General features: G+C 42.6%; 1 protein-coding gene across 3 annotated transcripts in view; it reads right to left on the reverse strand.

The window, feature by feature from the left end:
* Nucleotides 1-21,517, reverse strand: part of ADCY1 (adenylate cyclase 1) — a 188,010-nt gene that overhangs the window by 36,439 nt on the left and 130,054 nt on the right. For all 3 annotated transcript variants that reach the window (XM_051612581.1, XM_051612580.1, XM_051612579.1), the window contains 3 exons: nucleotides 12,155-12,349; nucleotides 10,523-10,620; nucleotides 6,948-7,032 (listed from right to left, as the gene is read on the reverse strand). In XM_051612581.1, coding sequence (XP_051468541.1) covers nucleotides 6,948-7,032; nucleotides 10,523-10,620; nucleotides 12,155-12,349 — 378 coding nt within the window. The remainder of the gene's footprint in view (nucleotides 1-6,947; nucleotides 7,033-10,522; nucleotides 10,621-12,154; nucleotides 12,350-21,517) is intronic.

The raw sequence follows: 21,517 nt of genomic DNA on the forward strand, positions 1-21,517 counted from the left end.
TTGCCAAGCCACACTCCATGATATTTGAAAAGTCATGGCAGTCAGGTAAAGTTCCTGGTGACTGGAAAAAGGGAAACATTACACCAATTTTTAAAAAGGGTAGAAAGAAGGACCCTGGAAGCTACAGACCTGTCAGCCTCACCTCTGTGTCATGGAAGATCATGGAACAGATCCTCCTAGAAGCTCTAACAAGACACATGGAAGACAGAGAGATGATTCAATATAGTCACCATGGCTTTACTAAGGGAAAGTCCTGCTTCACCAACCTAGTGGGTTTTCTACAATGGAGTGACCACATCATTGGACAAAGGAAAAGCAGTGGATGTCATCTATCTGGACTTCCGCAAGGCCTTTGACACAGCGTCCCACAACATCCTTCTCTCTAAATTGGAGATATATGGATTTCATGGGTGGACTGTTAGGTGGATAAGGAATTGCCTGGATGGTCACATCCAGAGGGTAGAGGTCAATGGCTTGACGTCCAGGTGGAGAGGGGTGACAAGTGGTGTCTCTCAGGGGTCCGTACTGGGACCAGCTAATGACATTGACAGTGGCATTGAGAGCACCCGCAGCAAGTTTTCCAATGACACCAAGCTGGGTGGTGCAGTCAATATGCCAGAGGGACAGGATGCCATCCAGAGGGACCCGGACAAGCTAGAGAAGTGGGCCTGTGTAAACCTCATAAGGTTTATCAAGGCCAAGTACAAGGTCGTGCAGTTGGGTCAGAGCATTCCTTACTATCTATACAGGCTGGGGGGTGATGTGATAGAGAGCAGCCCTGCAGAAAGAGACTTGGGGGTACTGGTGGACAAAAAATTGGGACATAAGCAAACAATGTGTACCCACAGCCCAGAGGTCCAATAACATCCTGGGAAGCATCAAAAGAAGTGGGGACAGCAGGTCAAAGGAGGTGGTTAAGCCCCTCTACTCCACTCTTGTAAGACCCCACCTGGAATATTGTGTCCGGCTCTGGTGTCCTCAACACAAGAAGGACATGGACCTGTTGGAACGAGTCCAGAGAAGGGCCACAAAAACGATCAGAGGGCTGGAGCACCCCTCCTATGAAGACAGGCTGAGAGAGTTGGGGCTGTTCAACCTGGAGAGGAGAAGGCTCCTGAAGGGGGCCTACAGGAAAACTGGGGAGGGACTTTTATCAAGGTTATGTAGCTATAGGACAAGGGGCAATGGTGTTAAACTAGAGCAGGGTAGATTTAGATTAGACGTGAGGAAGAAGTTCTTTATTATGAGGACGGTGAAACACTGGAACAGGTTGCCCAGAGATGTGGTGGAGGCCCCATCCCTGGAAACATTCAAGGTCAGGCTAAACCAGGCTCTGAGCAACCTGATGAAATAAAAACGGTCCCTGGGCACTGCAGGGGGGGCTGGACTAGATGATCTTTAGAGGTCCCTTCCAACCCTATACATTCCGTTATTCTATGATTCTATGAACCTCCTGGGTTATGGTCCTGCTCTTAATAGTACCATGCAGAAAATTCAAGTTGCCAACTGGGTTGCTAAAAGAACTTAACTCTCTTAAGAGCAGGACTGGATCCAGCTGCATCTAGGCTGCTCTCTAAAAGGAGTTTAGAAAGCAAGGGGGTCCAGCCCAAATCTCCCTGGGTTGCCTGTCTGGTGGGATATGACAATTGTGCACATGTGTTTTAGTGGCAATTGCATTTTGGGGGGTAATAAATGTGAAATTATTATTACATTATACCTCACTATAATTAAAACTCTTTTATTAGTAGGATATGTGCTCATAATTCAAATAATAACTTAAGATGGCATTTGATTTTGTTCCCATAAGGAAAACACCCAAAACATCTTTTGCCTCACAAATTATCAGCTACAAATAGTGATCCAAGAGATCATGCTGTGGTAGAATAAAAATCTGGAGGAATATTTGTGTTTTCTGCTATAATAGTGAAGGTAAATGCCAGGGTAGTTTTAATTATCAGAACTCATTAAAAATACTGTATTTGTCAGAGCAGAAAAAGCAGCAGAGAAAAAAAAATGTGTTGGAATTAGTCTTGTGAAACTCTTGCTCATCTACATTTTTATCCTGATTCCACCACTGTGAAGTGTGAAGTGCTTGCTACTGTGAGCATATATGAAGACAGCAACAGAAGGTGGAAGAGTAAGGATAAGTCTCTCTGGCTCTAGTACTTATGCTTGTTCCAGCATACTGATCTACTCTGGTTTCAGGGAAAGCAGCTTTTCTTGTTTCCCCCGTGCATTAAGAATGTTTGGGACATCTATTATCTACTGGATCCATGATACATCTTTCAGACCACAGGACATCTTCCAGCGACCTCAAGGGGCAAGAATCAACTGCAGCAGTCAGTCAGATTTAAAGGGTGAACCATCCTGCATTCCTTAAAATGAGGGGACTCAGACTTAGCAAGGCTGGATTTGACTTAAGATGGAATGGAGCAAGCAAACACCTAATTTTTGGATGAAAGTAACCAGCCCTGAAAAAAAGCTGTTCAGTTCATGAGCTGAACACAGTTAAATGTGAAAACAAGTTTTACAAAGCGTGGAAGCAGGGATAGGTATCCTGGGAGAACTACAGAGAAGTTGTCAGAGAAGCAAGGGATCAGGTTAGGAAGACAAAGCACAGAGAGAATTTGATCTGGTCAGGAAAGTTAAGGGCAACATTAGAAGTTTCTACAGGTATGTCAGCAATAAGAGGAAGACGAATGAAAATGTGGGCCCACCCCATAAAGATACTGGATACCTGGTCAAGCAGGACATAGAGAAGGCTGAGGTACTCATTGACTATTTTGCCTCAGTCTTCACTGGCAAAGGCTCTGGTCACACCATCCAAGTTAGAGAAGGCAAAGGCATGGACTATGAAAAGGAAGATCTCCCCACAGTAGGAGAAGAGCAGGTTCATGACCATCTGAAGGACCTGAAGGTGCACAAGTCCATGGGGACCTGGCAGGATTCATATGCAGCTCCTGAGGGTGCTGGCCAATGAAGGTGCAAAGCTACTGTCCATCATATTTGGAAAGTCTTGGTAGTTTGGTGGAGTTCCCACTGACTGGAAAAGGGGAAACATAACCCCCATTTTCAAGAGGGGAAAAAAAAAGACCCAGGGTATTGGAGGCCAGTCAGTCTCACCTCTGTGCCCAGCAAGATCATGAAGAAGATCCTCCTGAAGGTTCTGCTAAGGCACATGGAAAACAATGGAGCGACTGGTGACAGCAAACACAGCTTCAAATCCTGCCTGACCAATTTGGTGGCATTTTATGATCGGGTCACAAGCATCAGTGGACAACGCGAGAGCCACTGATGTTACCTACCTGGACCTGTGCAAAGCTTTTGACACTGTCCCACATAACATCCTGGCATCTAAATTGGAACAATACAGACTTGATGGAAGGACCATTCATTGAGTAAGGAACTGGCTGGATGGACACACTCAAAGAGATCAACATGTCCAGATGGAGACCAGTGACAAATGGCATTCTTCAAGGGTCAGAACTAGGACCTGTACCATTTAATATCTTTGTTGGCAACATAGATGGTAGAATTGAGTGCACCCTCAGTAAGTTTGATGATGACACCAAACTGTGTGGTGAGGTTGACACACTGGAGGGAAAGGATGCCATCCAGGGGGACCTTGGCAGGCTTGAGAGATAAGCTAATGCAAACTGCATGAAGTTCAAGGCCAAGTGCAAGGATCTGCACCTGGGTTGGGGCAATACCATGCAGAAATACAGGTTGGATGGAGAATGGATTCATAACAGCCCTGAGGAGAAGGACTTGGAGGTGATGGTGGGTAAGAAGCTCAACATGGGCCAGCAATGTACGCTTGCAGTCCAGAAAGCCAACTGTGTCCTGAGCTGATTCAAAAAAAGCATGGCCAGCAGGTCAGGTGAGGTGATTCTGTCCCCCTGTTTTGCTTCTGTGAGACCCCACCTAGAGCACTGTGTCCAATTCTGGAGCCCTGAACATAAGAAGGATGTGGAGCTCCCTGAGAGAGTCCAGAGGAGGGCCATGAAGGTGACAGAGGGCTGGAGCACCCCTCCTATGAAGACAAGCTGAGAGAGTTGGGGCTGTTCATCCTCAAGAGAAGAATGCTCCAGGGTAACCTTATAGCAGCCTTCCACTACCTGAAGAGGGCCCAGAAGAAAGCTGGGGAGGGACTTTTTACAAGGGCTTGTAGCAAGAGGACAATGGGTAAATTGATTCACACTTGAAGAGGGGAGATTTACATTAGATATTAGGAGTATTAGTAAGTATGAACACTGGAACAGGTTGCCCAAGGAAGTCATGGAAGTCCATCCCTGAAAGTGTTCACGGTGGAGGGAGCTCTGAGCAACCTGATCTAGTGGGAGGTGTCCCTGCCTATGGGAGGGAGGTTGGATCTAAATGATCTTCAAGGTCCTTTCCAACCCAAACCATTCTATGGTTCTATGATTCTCTGATCATCATGAAAAACACAGCTCGCAGCTGGCAGAAAACTACCCACAGAGAGGGACTCCTGTGGCCTTTGCACAATAGAAATAATGTCTTGAAACTTGCCTTCCTTTCACATATGCAGAGACATTTCCCCTGTATTGACCATGAATTGAAAGTTCATAGGATCATAGAATGGTTTGGGTTGAAAGGGACCTTAAATATCATCTAGTTCCAACCCCTGAGATTTCAGATGGTTTGACATAGAGGAGAATTAACTTCATCTGGGCTGTGAAACATGAGAATATAGCAACTACGAAACAAATAAAAAGCCATGCAGGATCTGCAAATACATTCTGGCTTCAGTATGGATTAGGTCCTTTTAAATGTAGGTAGGGAGCAACCATTGCAATGTCAACAGTTAATTCATATAAACTTATTACAAACCTGAGTTAATTTGCTACACCAGAAACAAGTTTAACCATTAGTCAGCATCAGTAAAATATATTGGGGTATCAGAGGTATATCACCTGTAAAAAAGCAGTGAGCAAATTGCAGAACAAAAACTTTGAATTTAAAAAATCTAAGATTCTCTCAAATGAGAGAATACAGCCATGTCCAAAATTACACTCTAAAAAACCCACATAGACTATTTATGCATTTATCCATCATTATTATACAGTTCAGGTTGGAAGGGACCTCAAAGGGTCCAAAAGTACTGGTCTGCCTTGACCACCAGGGCTGTTTCTGCAGAGGTGATAAGGTCCCTGCCTGTGTCATTGCAGAGAGTTCTTCCTTCTCAGGGTCTGGACTTTGCATGTATCCATATTGTATTTCATAAAATTCCTGTTGGCCCATTTTGCCAACCTATGTAGATCCCCCTCAATGGCCATCCTGCCAATGTATTGGCTATTATGTCAAAATTGGAGTAAACTGAAAATCTGACATGAGGATACTCCATGTACTTCTCCAAGTCATTGATAAAAATGTTTAAGAGAACAGGTCACAGGATAAACTCCTGTGGTACTCCACTAATTACTGGCTTCCAGGCTCAGTATGACCATTACAGATCAAGTTGTCCACCCAACTAGACCAAAATCCTATGCACATATGAGGTGGAATGTGTGTTTTTATCCATATAAATAAATTACAAAATAATAGCTTTGTTTGAAGGAAATATATATATTGCATTCATTTTGTTTGCAGTCAAGTAAGTTATCTACTGTTTGCTGAAGGTCTAAATGTTGACATGCTAGGGTATTGGGTTAAAAAGGAAAACAAAATTTTAAATGGTGAGGTATGAGACATATCTGAATTAAAACTCTGATTGACATTTAGATGATTTGTACTTCTTTTGGTCATTCTAAGATTGCATCTGCTCTTTTATGACAGCATTTTGGGTTTAACTTTGCTCTCTTTTAGTTGTGTAATTTTTATTAACTGAACAAATATTGTCAGATCCTCAAAACACTAGGTAACTGGTATGGTAAAACATTAGTATAGTGTTTTTATGAATGAGGCATTTGATGATAAAGCATGGAGAGGTTGAATCACTTATCCAGTGTAAAATAGCGAGTAAGTGCCAGAAGACTGATTAAAATAGCAGAATGACCGGTTTACAATTCTATACTCATTAAACATAGCATATTTATTATCTTTATTTATTATATAAGACAAATTTTCACCACAAAATTTCAAACTACAATACTCTGAGGTTTTATATTTCTTTATTTTTCTAATGCTGGATTTTATCCTTTAAGATACTGAATCTCTAGAGGAATCCAGAATAAATTCAAATTCTGTTGACTGCTAAACAGCTGTAACAATCCTTAAATTTGCATGAGCCCCGGGGAAATGGCACAAAAAGGAGCAATTTCCTTCAAACTTCATCTGTGTTTCTATCACCCATAAATGCAAGAACAGATGATAAACAACTGTGCTTTTATGAAACAAAGGACATCATCAAAATTAGTCCCAAATATCTGTGTACTTTAAAAATAAAGATCTGCTTTGTACCAGATACTCTGCTAGTATACTGCTTATTTTTCCATGAAAACAACTGCTTTTCTTCTGCCAAAGGGCAATTTTTCTTACCTAAAAATGAGTGTGTGCTAATCAGCAAAGCTGGTTAACAGTGTATGTGTTTTTTCCTGATGTTTATTTGAAAATACTAAATTTAGATTAAGCCACTAGATATTTCTTTCATCAGAAAATAGTCTGTAGATGCTTTATTCTGATCTGGCAGACCTAATTCTCTCCTACAACAACCAAATGTCCTTCTGCATCATCACTTTTCTGAAAACATAAGGCAGGATAATGAATAATTACTAAAGGTTTTGAAAAGGCTAAGGGTTGTGTATGCAAATCATTGTACTTAACCATCAAAACAGATGCTGCTTTGGCAGGAAAAGTTTTGAAAACAGAGAAGTCAGTAGGACTTTACATCCAGATACCAGTCAGATGGGTGTATGCGCTGATGGCTTCATATTCCAAAGGACAAACAAAGCATAGCCACCAAAAAGAACAGTCATACAATCACTTACTTGTACTCGTGTGACGTGTAGGTACATAATACAAGCCACTAGGAAGCATATGCAGAACACCAGGAGAACAAGAACTACGGTACTCCTAGAACCAAAACACAATAGAAGTAAAGCAATGCAACTCAGTAGCAGGTAAGAACAAACATCATAGGGATCCCTGTGAAATGGTATTTTAGATGAATGTTGGAGGATCTCCCCCTCACCCTTGCTGTGATACTGTCACAGGGGAAATTTCACAGTGAAATGCACTGCTTGCAAGAATGAGAAATCAGTAAATGCTCTTGTATATGGTGTCCACTCTAACCTCAGCAGGGAGTTAAAAAATTCAACTGTATGGTGTGTCACGAAAGCCTCTTTCTAATTGTAGGTTAATGCAGAAAATTCAGCATGATGACTCTTATAAGTGGAATATGTAAACCAATCACTAGGTCTTGGCAGTTGTGTAAACAGTTACCAGATGATTTTCCCTTCTAATGTCTCCTTCTCAAAGATTCAGAAATCAGGGGGCAGTCAATTCAGTCACTTAAACAAAATAAAATAAGACCAGACTGCGATCCCTTTTCTAACAACACAGAAACTCCTTGTTATTGAGTCTTCCTCAATGGTTAGAAAAATCTTAAGTTTCACAAAGATACTGTCATAATTATTTTTATTCTTCCCTCTCCTGATCTTTCAAAATAGGCTTGTACTTCATCAGGAGTGCAGACCAAGAACTTCCCTCCTCCAGAACATGCTGGACAGCCTGGCCCCAAGCCATCCATGGAACCAGGACCATATAACAGCAGCATAACATGATCTTCACACCTTATTTTCTAGTCTTGTGACAATAACCCAGCCAGTACAGAAAATGTGAGCCATGGCTCCAGGCATATATATACCTGTGTCTTTGATCATCACTGGGGAAAAAATGCTTATATAGTGTTTCTAATCTAAGAGTGCAATTCTTCTGCAGTAGAATTTCTCAGCATTTGGCTTTCATTTCAAGTTCATGTAACAATACACAAACTGGGAAAAATCTGTGGTGTAGTATGTGTATCCAGAACAAGGAGGTGCCTCTAGATGCTGACAGCGTGGATTCTGAACACAAGTATTAATAGCAGGCTCTGCTGTGTTTTTAGAGAATTGGCTTGTATTCAGGATGGCAGTATGCTAGAAAAAAATGCAGGAGACATGATTGCAACAGCATCTTTTAAAGTACCAACAGCCAACAACTAATAATAGTACTGAGTGGGACCCTGACAGAGATTTAGGTTAGCACCAGTAACAAAGGGTTGTTTTAAAAAAATAAATCCAGCCTAAGACATTCAAAAGGCTCATCAGCTGGGCTTTTAGTAGCTACACTGCATGTGTGCATCCCTAATAGGACAGCTTAGGTTGACAGGAACATAGCCTTACTTTCACAATCTCCATTTGGGGATATAAAATATATCTTTAGCTGACTAGCTATTTTACTCAGATGATCACAGGAATTCTGACATTGTCAAGTCCATTGCTTTCAGTGTTTTGATGCAGCAACTGGCTTTCTTACATATTCTTGTCTCTAGATTTCGAATCTTCTCCTTGGAATGTTGTGATACATGTCAAACACCATTATTATCTCTTCTCCTGTTATAGTAGCACATTACATGTCTGGTTTTGGCTTTTGAATTATCTTTTCATACTTATTACTACTTTGGCAATCTGAAGAGCAACTTAAAGCTCCAAATTCTATGGACAGGGGAAATTTTCCAATACTTCTAAAATTTAAGTATAGCTCATGGTTTAATCTGTGTCACAGTGAGGGAAAAGCCTGAGAAGACTAGTAATTTGGTTGTATGAAGACACCACCAACAGCCACTGGAAGAAAGAATTTAAGACCATTCAGTGGGTGGCCATTCTAACTAACCCAGGGATGAACATGGCTTTAAGCAGTCAGGTTCTGCTGCAGCTTGTGTGGATGTCAGATCAGAGCTTAAACTAAAACTCTGTCCAGCTGTTCTTTATGTGGCAATACTTTTTGGAAAGGTTATCAACTACCACATCATATGGTTCTTGGAAATTCATTTTACTTTCAACTACACTAATACTTGTTGTCTCTCCTTGTTCTAAATTGCCATGTACTGCAGCTGTGTGTTACTTCAGATTTAGGTGGGTGAGTTCTTAACTATGCTTTAATTAGTTAACAGAGGTCATCTGGAAATAAGATTATTGTTGTAGGTGACTGTGAATTCTTCAGATGAAAAGGTATTAGATAAAATTTACATGATGATGATTTTTTAAAAAAGGTATTTCTCAAACTCAATTAAAAATAATAGAATACAGGAGTAGGCATTATTATGACTGGGGATTTGTGAATAGAAAAGACCAGAATTTAAAATGTGATTTTCAAAAGGTTTATTCTGTGGCTAGTTCTAGTCCCACTGAAATCCTAAAACTAGTAAAAGTAAATGAAACTTGTTTTGAATATTTTTATATTATCATCTGAAAAGGCTTATTAATATTTTTTTTTTTTTTTAACACAATTGTATCATAGAATCATCGAATTATAGAATCATTAAGGTTGTAAAAATGAAGACTAGGGGAAATGCAGACCCTCTGACGAATGAGGCGAGTGCCCTAGTGGCGGAAGACACCGAGAAGGAAGAGTTAATGAATGCCTTCTTTGCTTCAGTCTTCACTGCTGAAGCCAACCCTCTTGAATCCTGGACCTTGGAGGTAAGATATAAGGTCTGGAGAGAGGGAGAATTTCCTTTGGTAGGCAAGGACCAGGTTGGAGGGCACTTAGCCAAACTGGACACCCATAAATCCATGGATCCTGATGCGATAGATCCATGAGTTCTGAGAGAGCTGGCAGATGTTATTGCTAGGACACTCTCCATCATCTTTGAGAGGTGATGGACAACAGGAGAGGTTCCTGAGGACTGGAGGAGTACCAGTGTCACTCCAGCCTTCAAAAAGGGCAAGAGGGAGGACCCAGGGAGCTACAGGCCAGTTAGTCTTGCCTCCATTCCTGGTAAGGTGGTGGAACAAATCATTCTGGATGTCATCTCAAAACATGTGAAAGCAAAAAAAAGGAAGTTGACTGTAACTCATGTGGCAATGGCCAAACTCTGCACTAGGTTGTTTGTGTAGTGATAGCTTTGATACCAAGAATCTTAATGCAGACTATAACTTAGGGTCAAAAAGCTGGATTAATACTTCAGTATTTAGTTCCCACTAAGTTATGTATAGTTTTATCTTTGCTGCCTGAAATATCTGGTTGAAAGCCTACACAAATGCATTTAGAAAAGTTGAAGTAACATCTTCGTAGTGCAGAAATGTTTAGCAGATTTCAGTGGTTTTGTCTTCTAAGTGCCTCCTTCTACCAAAAGAAAAAAGGAAACAGGGAGGAAATTGTTTTAAATAAGCCAGAAAAATGTGGCTACTTTGGACAAATGGAAAAGTTAGACTGAGGGTATACCAACAGAGAATCTTCTGTTTGAGAAGATACCAACCTGGGTGCTAATTCCCATTCCAAAGACGTTAATGATTTGTCCTGGGCAGGATGCTTGAAAATGTTCCACTTTGAATTATAAAGGCAAAAGACAAACACTTACTGTGGTATTATTAGAAGGTAGACAAGGCCAAATAAGGCAGCTAGAATTAGTGAGAGAACTACAGCACTGGTGAAGTACTCATCCTGAAGCTGGTGGTACTGTTAAAGAAATTAAGAAATTAAGACAGTGAGCATTTTATACATATCCAGCCACCCACACTTGTCCATTCTCAGTAAAAAAGAGCCTAAAAGAAAACCAGCCCCTATCAATTTTACAAACACAAAAAGACGAGGCAATTCTACACAGCTACTAATTATCATTTGACTACTAATTATTTATTGACAGCCTTCTGTTTCAACTTCTGTTTCCTGTTGGCCTAGCTATTTAGTTTTCGCCCCATAACTACTAAATCTGGGTAAGGCTCAGACATTATTAATCTTTTGGAGCAAAAAAAGATTAATCCAGTTTGAACCAGAAGGAAGTCGCATTCCCTCCTCTCCACTTACACATCACAAAAAAAACCCAAAAACCAAACCAAACCAAGCAAAACCAAACAAATAAAACCAAACAAAAAAACCAAAACCCAAACAAAAAAAAAACCTCCATAAACAAACCAAAACAAAAAACACACACACACACAAAAAGGCCAAAATGCCCTTGGTGCTGCCTTTAAGGAGTTTTGTTGCCTCAGCTGCTCAGGACTGGACACTAATGAGTGGGCTGAGGGCAGCTTCTAATGAAAGACGGGGGCTCAGTTTTGAGCAGTTACTGTCACTGATTCCACTAAGCCACAGTCCTTAAAACAGAACACTTTTCAGAGGTGGAAACACGATTCTTTCCTCAGAAAGATCTAAATTTCAACCTAATTTATACCAAGAGACTTTCCTATTTTAAAATAAAACCATTATAATTAAATAATAAATGGCTGTGGAGACTTGAAACCAAAGTTACTACTTAACAGCTTTAAAAAACTGAGTCCAATGTGGCTCACATCCCTCTGACTCAAAACAGTACTGACATGAAATCTTAAGACTACAAAGTGACTTAGAGTGGAGAAATAAATGCTGCTGCCAAAGTAATCCAAAATCATGTCACTTTTGCTTTTCAAACACATAAACTAAAGGCTTTTTTTTTCCAATGAAAACAGCTTGTATACACAAACAAATCTACTTTGTTAGCTTATATGCAGGCTTGTAAGTCTGGAGTAAGTCCACTGGTTTCAGCACAATAACTGCCATAAGAACTCTTGACCAGAGATTTAAGATTTCTTTATATTTTCTATAATTGATGGGAACAATATTTATCAAGCTATGTATGCAGAGGAAAGCATCCTCCTGTTGTTAATGCTTCTCCTGAGCAGATGCGTCAGTAGGCAGCTACACTGCCATGACAGAGAACCAAACAGATGATTCAGGTCAGGCACTTTGGAGAAGCAAAAGAAAAGCCAAAACACTGGATGTGTAACTTTATGGGTTAGGATCCTGATGAGTAGCAAGATACTGATCCTTCTTTTTATCCCTTCCAATTACTTTCACAGAAGGTGGAGATTATGTCTCCTTCTTAGCTGACAGTCCAGAGGATTATTTAACGATAGCGAGTAGAATTTAAATATTGTCTAAAAACAAGCAAAAAAACAATGCTAGTTGGCTTATGGTCAGTGTAATAAGTAAAAATAATTTTAAAAACCCTTACTTTATATTCACGGTCAATTTGCTTATACTTCAGTGTAATGAAGTTCAAGTCAGCCATCTCAGACTCAGTTTGTCGGGCCTCTATCAAACGGCTGATGTATCTGTTTACTCGAGTTCCTGGAGTATTGTATACAACATTGGTAGAAAAAGAGGAACGATTCCTGAGTTTTTCAGAGGCTGTTCTTAATGCTCTCCTCTGTAACACAGATGAAGAAAGAAACACAGATTTTATTAACATTTAAATTTTTCACTGCTTTTCATATTATCTCAAGCTCACAGACAGGATGAGGAATTCATTAAGCACAGCAACCACAAAAGAAAGAGATCACATCTCTTTGTGATTGCCATCTTTAAAAAACTCCTTAGCTGAAGCCCCAAACTCTTCAAAATCAATGAAAAAACTGCCACTACATTCCAAGATTTCAATCCTCATCCAGAGAAATTCTCTTAACATACTGCCCTGACACTTCTCTGCCACTGAGGAAATAATCAGTTTGTTCCCAATCAGTGTGACTTTACTGAGAATTTTTTTTTTTTTTTTTTTTTTTTTTAATGGAAGATAGGGAGCTCTGGACATCCTGAAAACAAGACAACAAGATTCTTCATGATACAAGATAAGTTCTACTCTCCAAGTCTGTCTAGGTAACAATACACACTTTGGAAAGATAACTTTCCTTAACCACTTGCACAATGACCATATGTGGTTTCAGAGGATCTGAAATCGCAAATGTTCCTATCTTTAACTCACCAAAGTGGCTCTCTTGTTAAGACCTTCTTGGTATGCCTTAAATGCCCTTGCAGATGCAGATGGAGCAGTCCAAGAAATTATCACAGCTAACCTGTGCCTCACTGACGTTATTTCCACAACTGACAAGATGATCTTTCACAGTCATTTTCAGTGCTAAAGATTTAACACAGAGCATTTCTGAAAGGGATTTTAGACAATCTGTCTCACTCTTCATAGAGAGCGTTCAGCCACACAGAGAGCATTATCTCAGCCACACTGGTGATAACTTTCAGTTAAGGGCACTATAATCTAAACCATTATGGCTAGATCTACACTGGTATGACTGCCCATGTCCTAGCACACTGAAAGGATCAGGGCCTTCACAATGTACTCTTGTAGATGCGGTATTTTTTAACTAGAGTGAGAAAGATGTAAGCAAACCTTGTAAAAGAAAACAGTCGCCTAATGGTTAGCACATAGAGCAGAAAGAAAGAGACATCAATTGAACATCCATTTCACCTCAAAAGGGGTCAAGCCTTAATTCCCAGAAGAGTTTTGACAACAAAGCTCAGGCAAGCTGTACTATTTTTATACAGTTAAAGGAATACTTTTTTGTCTAACACCTGCAGAGTTCAGGAAGACAATTTGAAACATTATAAAATGGCAAGCCTGCTCAGGAATAAGGGTGTTGGCTCAGGATATAATCAGTAGAGTCAGCAAGATGTTACAAATGCACACACAATTTCTCTCTTCACAGCAGTCAGTACTTAATAGACCCCTCTTTAAAGGCTACACTACAAAATATAATTTTAAACCAGATGGTAAAAAGGAATGGTGATCACTATTCAAGTAATTCTGCAGGTATGGCAGTTTCCTGTGTTATTCTACAAACAGTTCTTTTGAGATCCTCATCAGTGAACAGTGGACTACAGCAGATCATTAGCTTACATAGGTTATATTATATGAATATTACACCTGAATAATTATTAAGAGTGGGAAGGGTTAACTGCTGACTGATACCTTAGTTTTCCAACTGGAAAGAAGAATGGACTTCAGCAAAGATCCCAGCCAGTAATCCCAGCTACAAAGACAGCTTCAGTGGGGGCTCAACTTAAATGCCTCTGTGCAAATGCATGTAGCTTGGGGAACAAACAAGAAAGTTAGAAACGTGCGCAGGCCTGCAGGGCTATAACGTTATTGGCATCACTGAGATGTGGTGGGATGACTCCTATGACTGGAGTGAGGGGAACGGAAAGGTACAGACTCTTTAGGAAGGACATGCAGGGGAGAAGAGGAGGGGGTGTCACCCTGTACATCAATGACCACATGGAGTCCGCAGAGCTCCACCTGGGGATGGATGAGAAACTGACAGAGACCTTATGCATCAGGGTTAAGGGAAAGCCAGAGGCAGGAAACATCATAGTGGGGGTCTGCTACAGGCCACCTAACCAGGAAGACTGAGCAGATGAGGCTCTTTATAGACAAGCAGGAGTGGTCTCACATTCACTAGTGCTAGTTCTTATGAGGGATTTCAATCACTCTGGTATCTGTTGGAGGGACAACACAACAAGGCATCAACAAACCAGAAGGTTCCTGGCATGCATTGGCAACAATTTCCTTCTCCAAGTGGTTGAGGAACCAACAAGAAAAGGTGCTATGCTTAATCTTGTTCTCACCAACAAGGAGGGGCTGGTGGACAAAGCTTAAGGACAGCCTTGGCTGCAGTGACCATGAAATGGTGGAATTCAAGATCTTTAGGGCAACAAGGACAGTACAAAGCAAGGTCACTACTCTGGACTTCAAGAGAGCACACCTTGACCTGTTCAGGGATCTGTTTGGTAGGGTACCATGGGATAAAGCCTTGAAGGAGAAAGAGATCCAAGAAAGCTGGGCAATATTCAGGGATCACCTCCTCCAAGCCCAGGAGCAATGTGACCCAACAAAGAGGAAGGCAGACAAGAATGCCAGAAGGCCTACATGGATGAACAAGGAACTCCTGGACACAGAGATGTAAAAAGAAAGTCTACAGAGGGTGGAAGCAAGAACGGGTAGCCTAGGAAGAATACAAGGTTGTTCAAACAGCCAGGGATGAGGTTAGGAAAGCTAAAGCCCTGTTAGAATTAAATCTGGCCAGGAACATCAAGGGCAGCTAGAAAAGCTTCTGTGGGTAAGTCAGTGATAAAAGGAAGACTATGGAAAAAGTGGGCCTACTCCAGGAGGAAACTGGAGACCTGGTCATGTGGGATATGGAGAAGGCTGAGGTATTCAATGACTTTTTAGCCTCACTCTTCACTGGCAAGTTCTCAAGCCACACTGCCCAAGTCACAGGAAGCAAAGGCAGGGACTGGGAGAAGGAAGATACTCCCACACTATAGAAGAGCAGGTTGAAGAGCATCTAAGGAACCTGGAAGCGCACAAGTCCATGGGGACCTGGCAGGATTCATACGCAGCTCCTGAGGGAGTGCAAAGCCACTGTCCATCATATTTGAAAAGTCTTGGTAGTTTGGTGAAATTCCTACTGACTGGAAAAGGGGAAGCATAACCCCCATTTTCAAGAGGGAAAACAAAAAGACTCAGGGAACTACAGGCCAGTCAGTCTCACCTTTGTGCCCAGCAAGATCATGGCACAGATAATCCTGAAGACTCTGCTAAGGCACGTGGAAAACAAAGGAGCGACTGGTGACAGACAACATGGCGTCACCAAGGGCAAATCATGACTGACTAATTTGGTGGCTTTTTATGATGCTGTCACAGCCTTGGTGGACAAGGGGAGAGCAATTGATGTAATCTACCAGGACGTGTGCAATTCATTGGACACTGTTCCACATGATATCCTGGCCTCTAAATTGGAAAGATACTATTTGATGGATGGACATCTCAGTGGATAAGGAACAGCCTGGATGGTTGTACTCAAAGAGTGGTGGTCAACAGCTCAATGTCCAAATGGTAACTAGTGATTAGTGGCATTTCCCAAGGGCTGGTACTGGGACCAGTGCTGTTTAACATCTGTGTTGGCAACATGGACAATGGGGTTGAGTGCAACCTCAGCAAGATTGCTGATGACAACAAGCTGTGTTGTTGTCCTGGTTTGAGCCAGGATGAAGCCAATTTTCCTTTTACTGATTTTTTTTTCCTTCAGTAAGCTTTCTTAGGATTGATAAGAATGGAATGTTTTTCTAACTGCTGGGTTTTCAAGGTAGCATCTTCACTCTGCCGGCTCAGACACTACGGGGAGATCTGTGACCCCCCCGTAGGAGGCTGAATTAGACAGACAGCAAAACTGGCCAGAGATATTCCATTCCATATAGCTACGTAAGCTCAGAGGAAGGTCAGAGATCACAGAAGACAATTTCTTTCCTGCTTCCTCTCCTCTTCCATCCATGGCCGGTGTCTGGGGAGGACTCTGTCCATCCAGCACCATCGACCCCCAGGCTCGAGCTCTCCTGACCCTCATCACTCTGTGCTTTCTCCAGCAACAGTCCGGGATTCTTCAGGACTGTTCACAGCTAAGGAGAGTGCTGTGGGATTTGCTGGGGGTGAGGGGAGGTGAGAGGTTTTTGCACATATCTGAACACATTTGTATATAATTGTATATATTTTCTTCTATCATTAGTGTTTAATTAAAGCTGTGTAGTTTAGTTTTCAATCCAGCCAAGTCTCTCTCTTTTTCTCTCTCTCCTTCCCTACCTGGGTGGGATGGGGAGGGGATCGAGAGCATTGTCGTCAAACCTGAGTCAAACAGTGACAGTTGTGCAGTTAACATGCTGGAGGGAAGGGAGGCTATCCAGAGGGTCCCTGACAGGCTTGAAAGATAGGCCCATGCCAACCTCATTAAGTTCAACAAGACCAAGTGCAAGGTTCTGTACCTGGGTTGTGGCAATCTCAAGCACAATTACAGGTTGGGTGGAGAATGGATTGAGAGCAGCCCTGAGGAAAAGAACTTGGGGGTGTTGGTTAACAAGAAGGTCAATATCAGCTGGCAATGTGCACTTGCAGTCCAGAAAGTGAATTACAACCTGAGCTGCATCAAAGGAAGTGTGGTCAGCAGCCTGAGGAAGGTGGTTCTACTCCTCTACTCTGTTCCCATGAAACTCTACCTGTTTCAAGTTCTGAACCCCCAACACAAGAAGGACATGGAGCTGTTGGAGTGAGTCCTGAGAATGGCCACAAAGATGATCAGAGAGCTGGAGCACATCTCCTATGAAGGCAGGCTGAGAGAGTTCAGACTACTCAGCCTGGAGAAGAGAAGGCTTTGGGGAGACCTTACAGCGGCCTTCCAATACCTAAAGGGAGCCTACATCAAAGATGGGGAGAAACTCTTCACTAGAGGGTGCAGTGATAGGACAAGCGGTAAGGGCTTTAAACTGGAAGAGGGTACATTTAGATTAGATGTTAGGGAAAAATTCTTCACTATGAGGGTGGCGAGATGCTGGAACAGGTTGCCCAAAGTAGCTGTGGATGCCTCCCCCCTGGAAGTGTTCAAGGCCAGTTTGGATGGAGCTTTCAGCAACCTGGTCTTGTGGAGGTGTCCCTGCCCAAGGCAGGGGCGTTGGAACTAGGTAATCTTTAAAGTTCTTTCCAACCCCATTCATTCTATGATGCTATGAAAGATAAAATAACATTCCAAGTCCTGTTTTCCTGGCTTTATATGTAGACAGCAGGTTATACCAGTATTAAACAATTATGAGGCTACTTGAAACACCTTTATTCAAACTATTAGATCCAATTACCTATTCATTTGTCTGTGATGTAAGAACTAATTGTTTCAAGCGGAAAAATAAACTTGTGGACATGGATTAGAGTTTTAAAATCCTGTCTTCTGGGTTCTTTAAGCCATAACAGAAATATTGTCAGGCAAACAATTATTCTATATGTTTCTGAACAAGATGAAGTTGTGCTCCTGCAGAGGACTTTTGTCCTACAAATTAGGTAGGGAAACTGAATGCTTCCAAGAATACTGTCAGAAAAACACAATTTTGCTCTTCATAAACAACAGTCAGCTTATGTATTTCTTAAGTTTCAGCAGAAAGTACATCTTTGGGGATCTCTTATAATCCAATTTTAAGCCTATAGCATAATAGTAGGGGGGAGAAAACAGCACTTTTAAAATGAAAAATGAAAATGCTTCTTTGCTTTACAATATGGAATGAGGGCAGATGATGGGAAATATTCTGATATATGGAATAAATTTTACTGTCATTTTGAAAAAGGGTTAAAATTATTGTGCTTGATCAAAATAGCTGCTGCTCATGTACAGGTGTTTCCACTAGGTCTCTTGTTATTATCTCTTACTATTTCACACAGTAGACTTACATTGTGTCTTATGTGTGATCGAGATCAAGCATTTCTTGGAAATTAAAGAGATAAATACATGCTACAATAATGTGCTGGCTTCAAAGCTTTTCTAGCCATAGCCTATTTTACATTATTTGAGGACTCATATCTCACCAAAGTCACTGAGGTGAAGGGCTCCGGAGGGCACGGCGCCAGGGCACCCTTCCTCAGCAGCAAACACCTGAGAAACGCGCCAGGCGCAGAGGGCCCCGAGGGCGCCCCGAGCTCCTGAGGAGCGCGGCGCTGGCCCAGCGTGGGCGGGACAGCCCCTCTAACGTACAACAGCCCCCTTGGAGCGCAAGCAACCGGGATCTCAGCGACCAGAGTGCACAAACAGGGCATGGCACGTCAGAAGGGCGTGACGCAGCAGTTCATGAGAGCAGAGGGAGCAGAGCAAGCCATCTCGGTCTTCACCTTCCCAGGAAAAAATCCAATTATGGTCTCCTCCACTCGGTGCAAAGCCACAGTCAAAAGAAATGTGGCGACCCAGGCTGACCTACTTTGGAAACATGCAGCAGTCCAGGTGTCAGGCTGTGTGGAATGTCTGAGCCTGTCGCTCTTGCCGGAGGACAGCAAAGACAACACCTGTGTGCCCTGCAACCAGCTAAATTATCTGCTCAGCCTGGTGATGGACCTTAAGGAGGAAGTGGAGAGATTGAAGATTATCTTGGAATGTGAAAGGGAAATAGACTGGTGGAGCCACACCCTGCCAAACTTAGGGAAAAGACTCCACAAGAGGTAGAGGATACTCTGTCCTCTTGTCACCAGGCAGAAGAAGGGGACCTAAGAGATGATGGGGGGGAATGAAAGCAGGTCCCTGCTTGCAGCAGCAGGCAACTCCCCTCCAGCCCTCCCCAACCTCCCCAGGTGCCTTTACTGAACAGATACAGGGCTCTGGAGATAGAGGACCAGGGAAATGTGGATGTGGATAAAGCCATAGCCAGGGAGTTGCTGAAGCAGCCAGCTGCATGCATTAAGACTGCTTCTGTTAAGAGGAAGAGGAGGGTGATTGTTTATAGGAGATTTCCTTCTGAGTAGAACAGAGGGTCCCATATGCCAGCTGGACACTTCCCACAGGGAGGTCTGCTGCCTCCTGGGTGCCTGGGTTAGGAATATAATGAGGAAATTTCCTGGTCTGGTACAGCTCTCAGATTACTACTCTCTTTTGATCTTCCAGGTAGGCAGTGATGAGGTAGAGAGAAGAAGTCTGAAGGCAATGAAGAGGGATTTCAGGGCCTTGGGATGACTGGTCAAGGGATTGGGAGCACAAGTTGTGTCCTCTTCTATCATCTAGTTCTAGGGAATGATGAATGCATGAACAAGAAGACCCACCAGATCAATGTCTGGCTCCAAACCTGGTGATGCCAGCAGGACTTTGGGGTTTTTGTCTATTATTTGATTTACAGGCCACCAGGCCTGCTTGCAATGGATTGGAAAACCCTGTCTCAGAGGTGGAAAAGGATATTAGGGCAACAGTTAGCAGGGCTCATGAACAGGGCTTTAAACTAGACTCAAAGGGGGAAGGGGATAAAACTAGGCTCAATGGAGATAAGCCTGAGGGTGAAGGGCCAAGGGTGAGGGTGAAATTGATAGCCCAGCTCAAGTGCATCTACAGTAATGCACGAAGCATGGGCAACAAATAGGATGAGCTGAAGGCCATTATGCAGCAGGACGGCTATGATGTAGTTGCCATCACGGAAACATAGTGGTATGACTGTCATGACTGGAATGCTGCAATGAGTGGATATAAGCTCTTCAAAAGGGACAGGCAAGGAAGGAGAAGTGGTGGTGTGTCTCTGTACGTTAGGGAGTGTTTTGATGATATAGAGCTTGATTATAGTGATGATAAAGTTGAGTGTTTATGGGTAAGGATTAAGGGGTAGGTGAATAAGGCAGATACTGTGCTGAGAGTCTGTTATATAGCACCCAACCAGGATGAGGAGGCAGATGAAGTGTTCTATAAGCAACTGGCTGAAATCTCACAATTGTCTGCCCTTGTTCTGGTTGGGGACTTCAGCCTACTGGACATCTGCTGGAAATGTATCACAGCAGAGAGCAGGCAGGCTTGGAGGTTCCTCAACTGTGTGGAAGATAATTTCCTGACACAACTGATAAGTGAACCAATCAGGGGACATGCCTCACTGGACCTCCTGTTCACAAACGGACTAGTAGGAGATGTGGTGGTTGGAGGCTGTCTTGGGCTTAGTGATCATGAAATGGTTTAAGTTTTCAATTCATAGTGCTGTAAGGAGGAGGGTTAGCAAAACCTCTACCTTGAACTTCCAGAGGGCGGACTTTGGCCTGTTTACGACACTGGTTGAGAGAGTCCCTTGGGAGACAGTCCTGCAGGGCAAAGGGGTTGAGGAAGGCTGGATGTTCTTCAAAAAGGAAATCTTAAAGGCCCAGGAGCAGGCTGACCCCATATGTGGCAAGATCAAAGGGCAGGGAAGATGGCCAGCCTGGGTGAACAGGGAGCTTTTGCTGGGACTTAGGAAAAAAAGGAGGGTTTACCACCTTTGGAGGAAGGGACAGGCAACTCAACAGGAGTACAGAGATCTCATTAGGTCATACAGAGAAAAAAGTAGGAAGGCAAAAGCCCAGCTGGAGCTCAGCTTGGCCACTGACAAGGAACAACAAAAGAAGTTTTACAAATACATCAACAATTAAAATAGAGCCAGGGAGAATCCCCATCCCTTACTGGATGTGGGGGGAACATTGCAACCAAGCATGAGAAAAAGGCTTAGATACTTCATGCTTTCTTTGCCACCACCTTTAACAGTCAGACCAGTTACCCCCGGCGTGTTCAGCCTCCTGAGCTGGAAGATAAGGACAGAGCAGAATAACCCCCCTGTAATCCAGGAGGAAGTAGTTAATGATCTGATTCTGCACCTAGACACACACAAGTCTATGAGGTCTTATGAAGTGCTGACAGAGCTGGTGAGACAGCTCACTAAGCCTCTCTCCATCATTTATCAACAATCCTGGTCAACAGGGTAAGTTCCAAATGTCTGGAGGCTGGCTAAGTGACACCCATGTACAAGAAGGGCTGGAAGAAGAATCTGGGGAATTACAGGCTTGTCAGCCTGACCTCAGTACTGGGAAGGATCATGGAGAGGCTCATCTTGAGTGAGCTCACATTGTAAGTGGCTAGGGGATCAGAGTGAGCCAGCATGGGTTTATGAAAGGGAGGTTTTGCTTGACAAACCTGATCTCTTTCTTTGACCATGTGACCTGCTTTTTGGATGAGGGGAAGGCTGTGGACATTGTCTACCTACACTTTCGTGTAGGTAGACACCTCCTTTG

Source organism: Apus apus, chromosome 2 (assembly GCF_020740795.1).
Source record: "Apus apus isolate bApuApu2 chromosome 2, bApuApu2.pri.cur, whole genome shotgun sequence".
In the NCBI taxonomy this organism is placed as follows: domain Eukaryota; kingdom Metazoa; phylum Chordata; class Aves; order Apodiformes; family Apodidae; genus Apus; species Apus apus.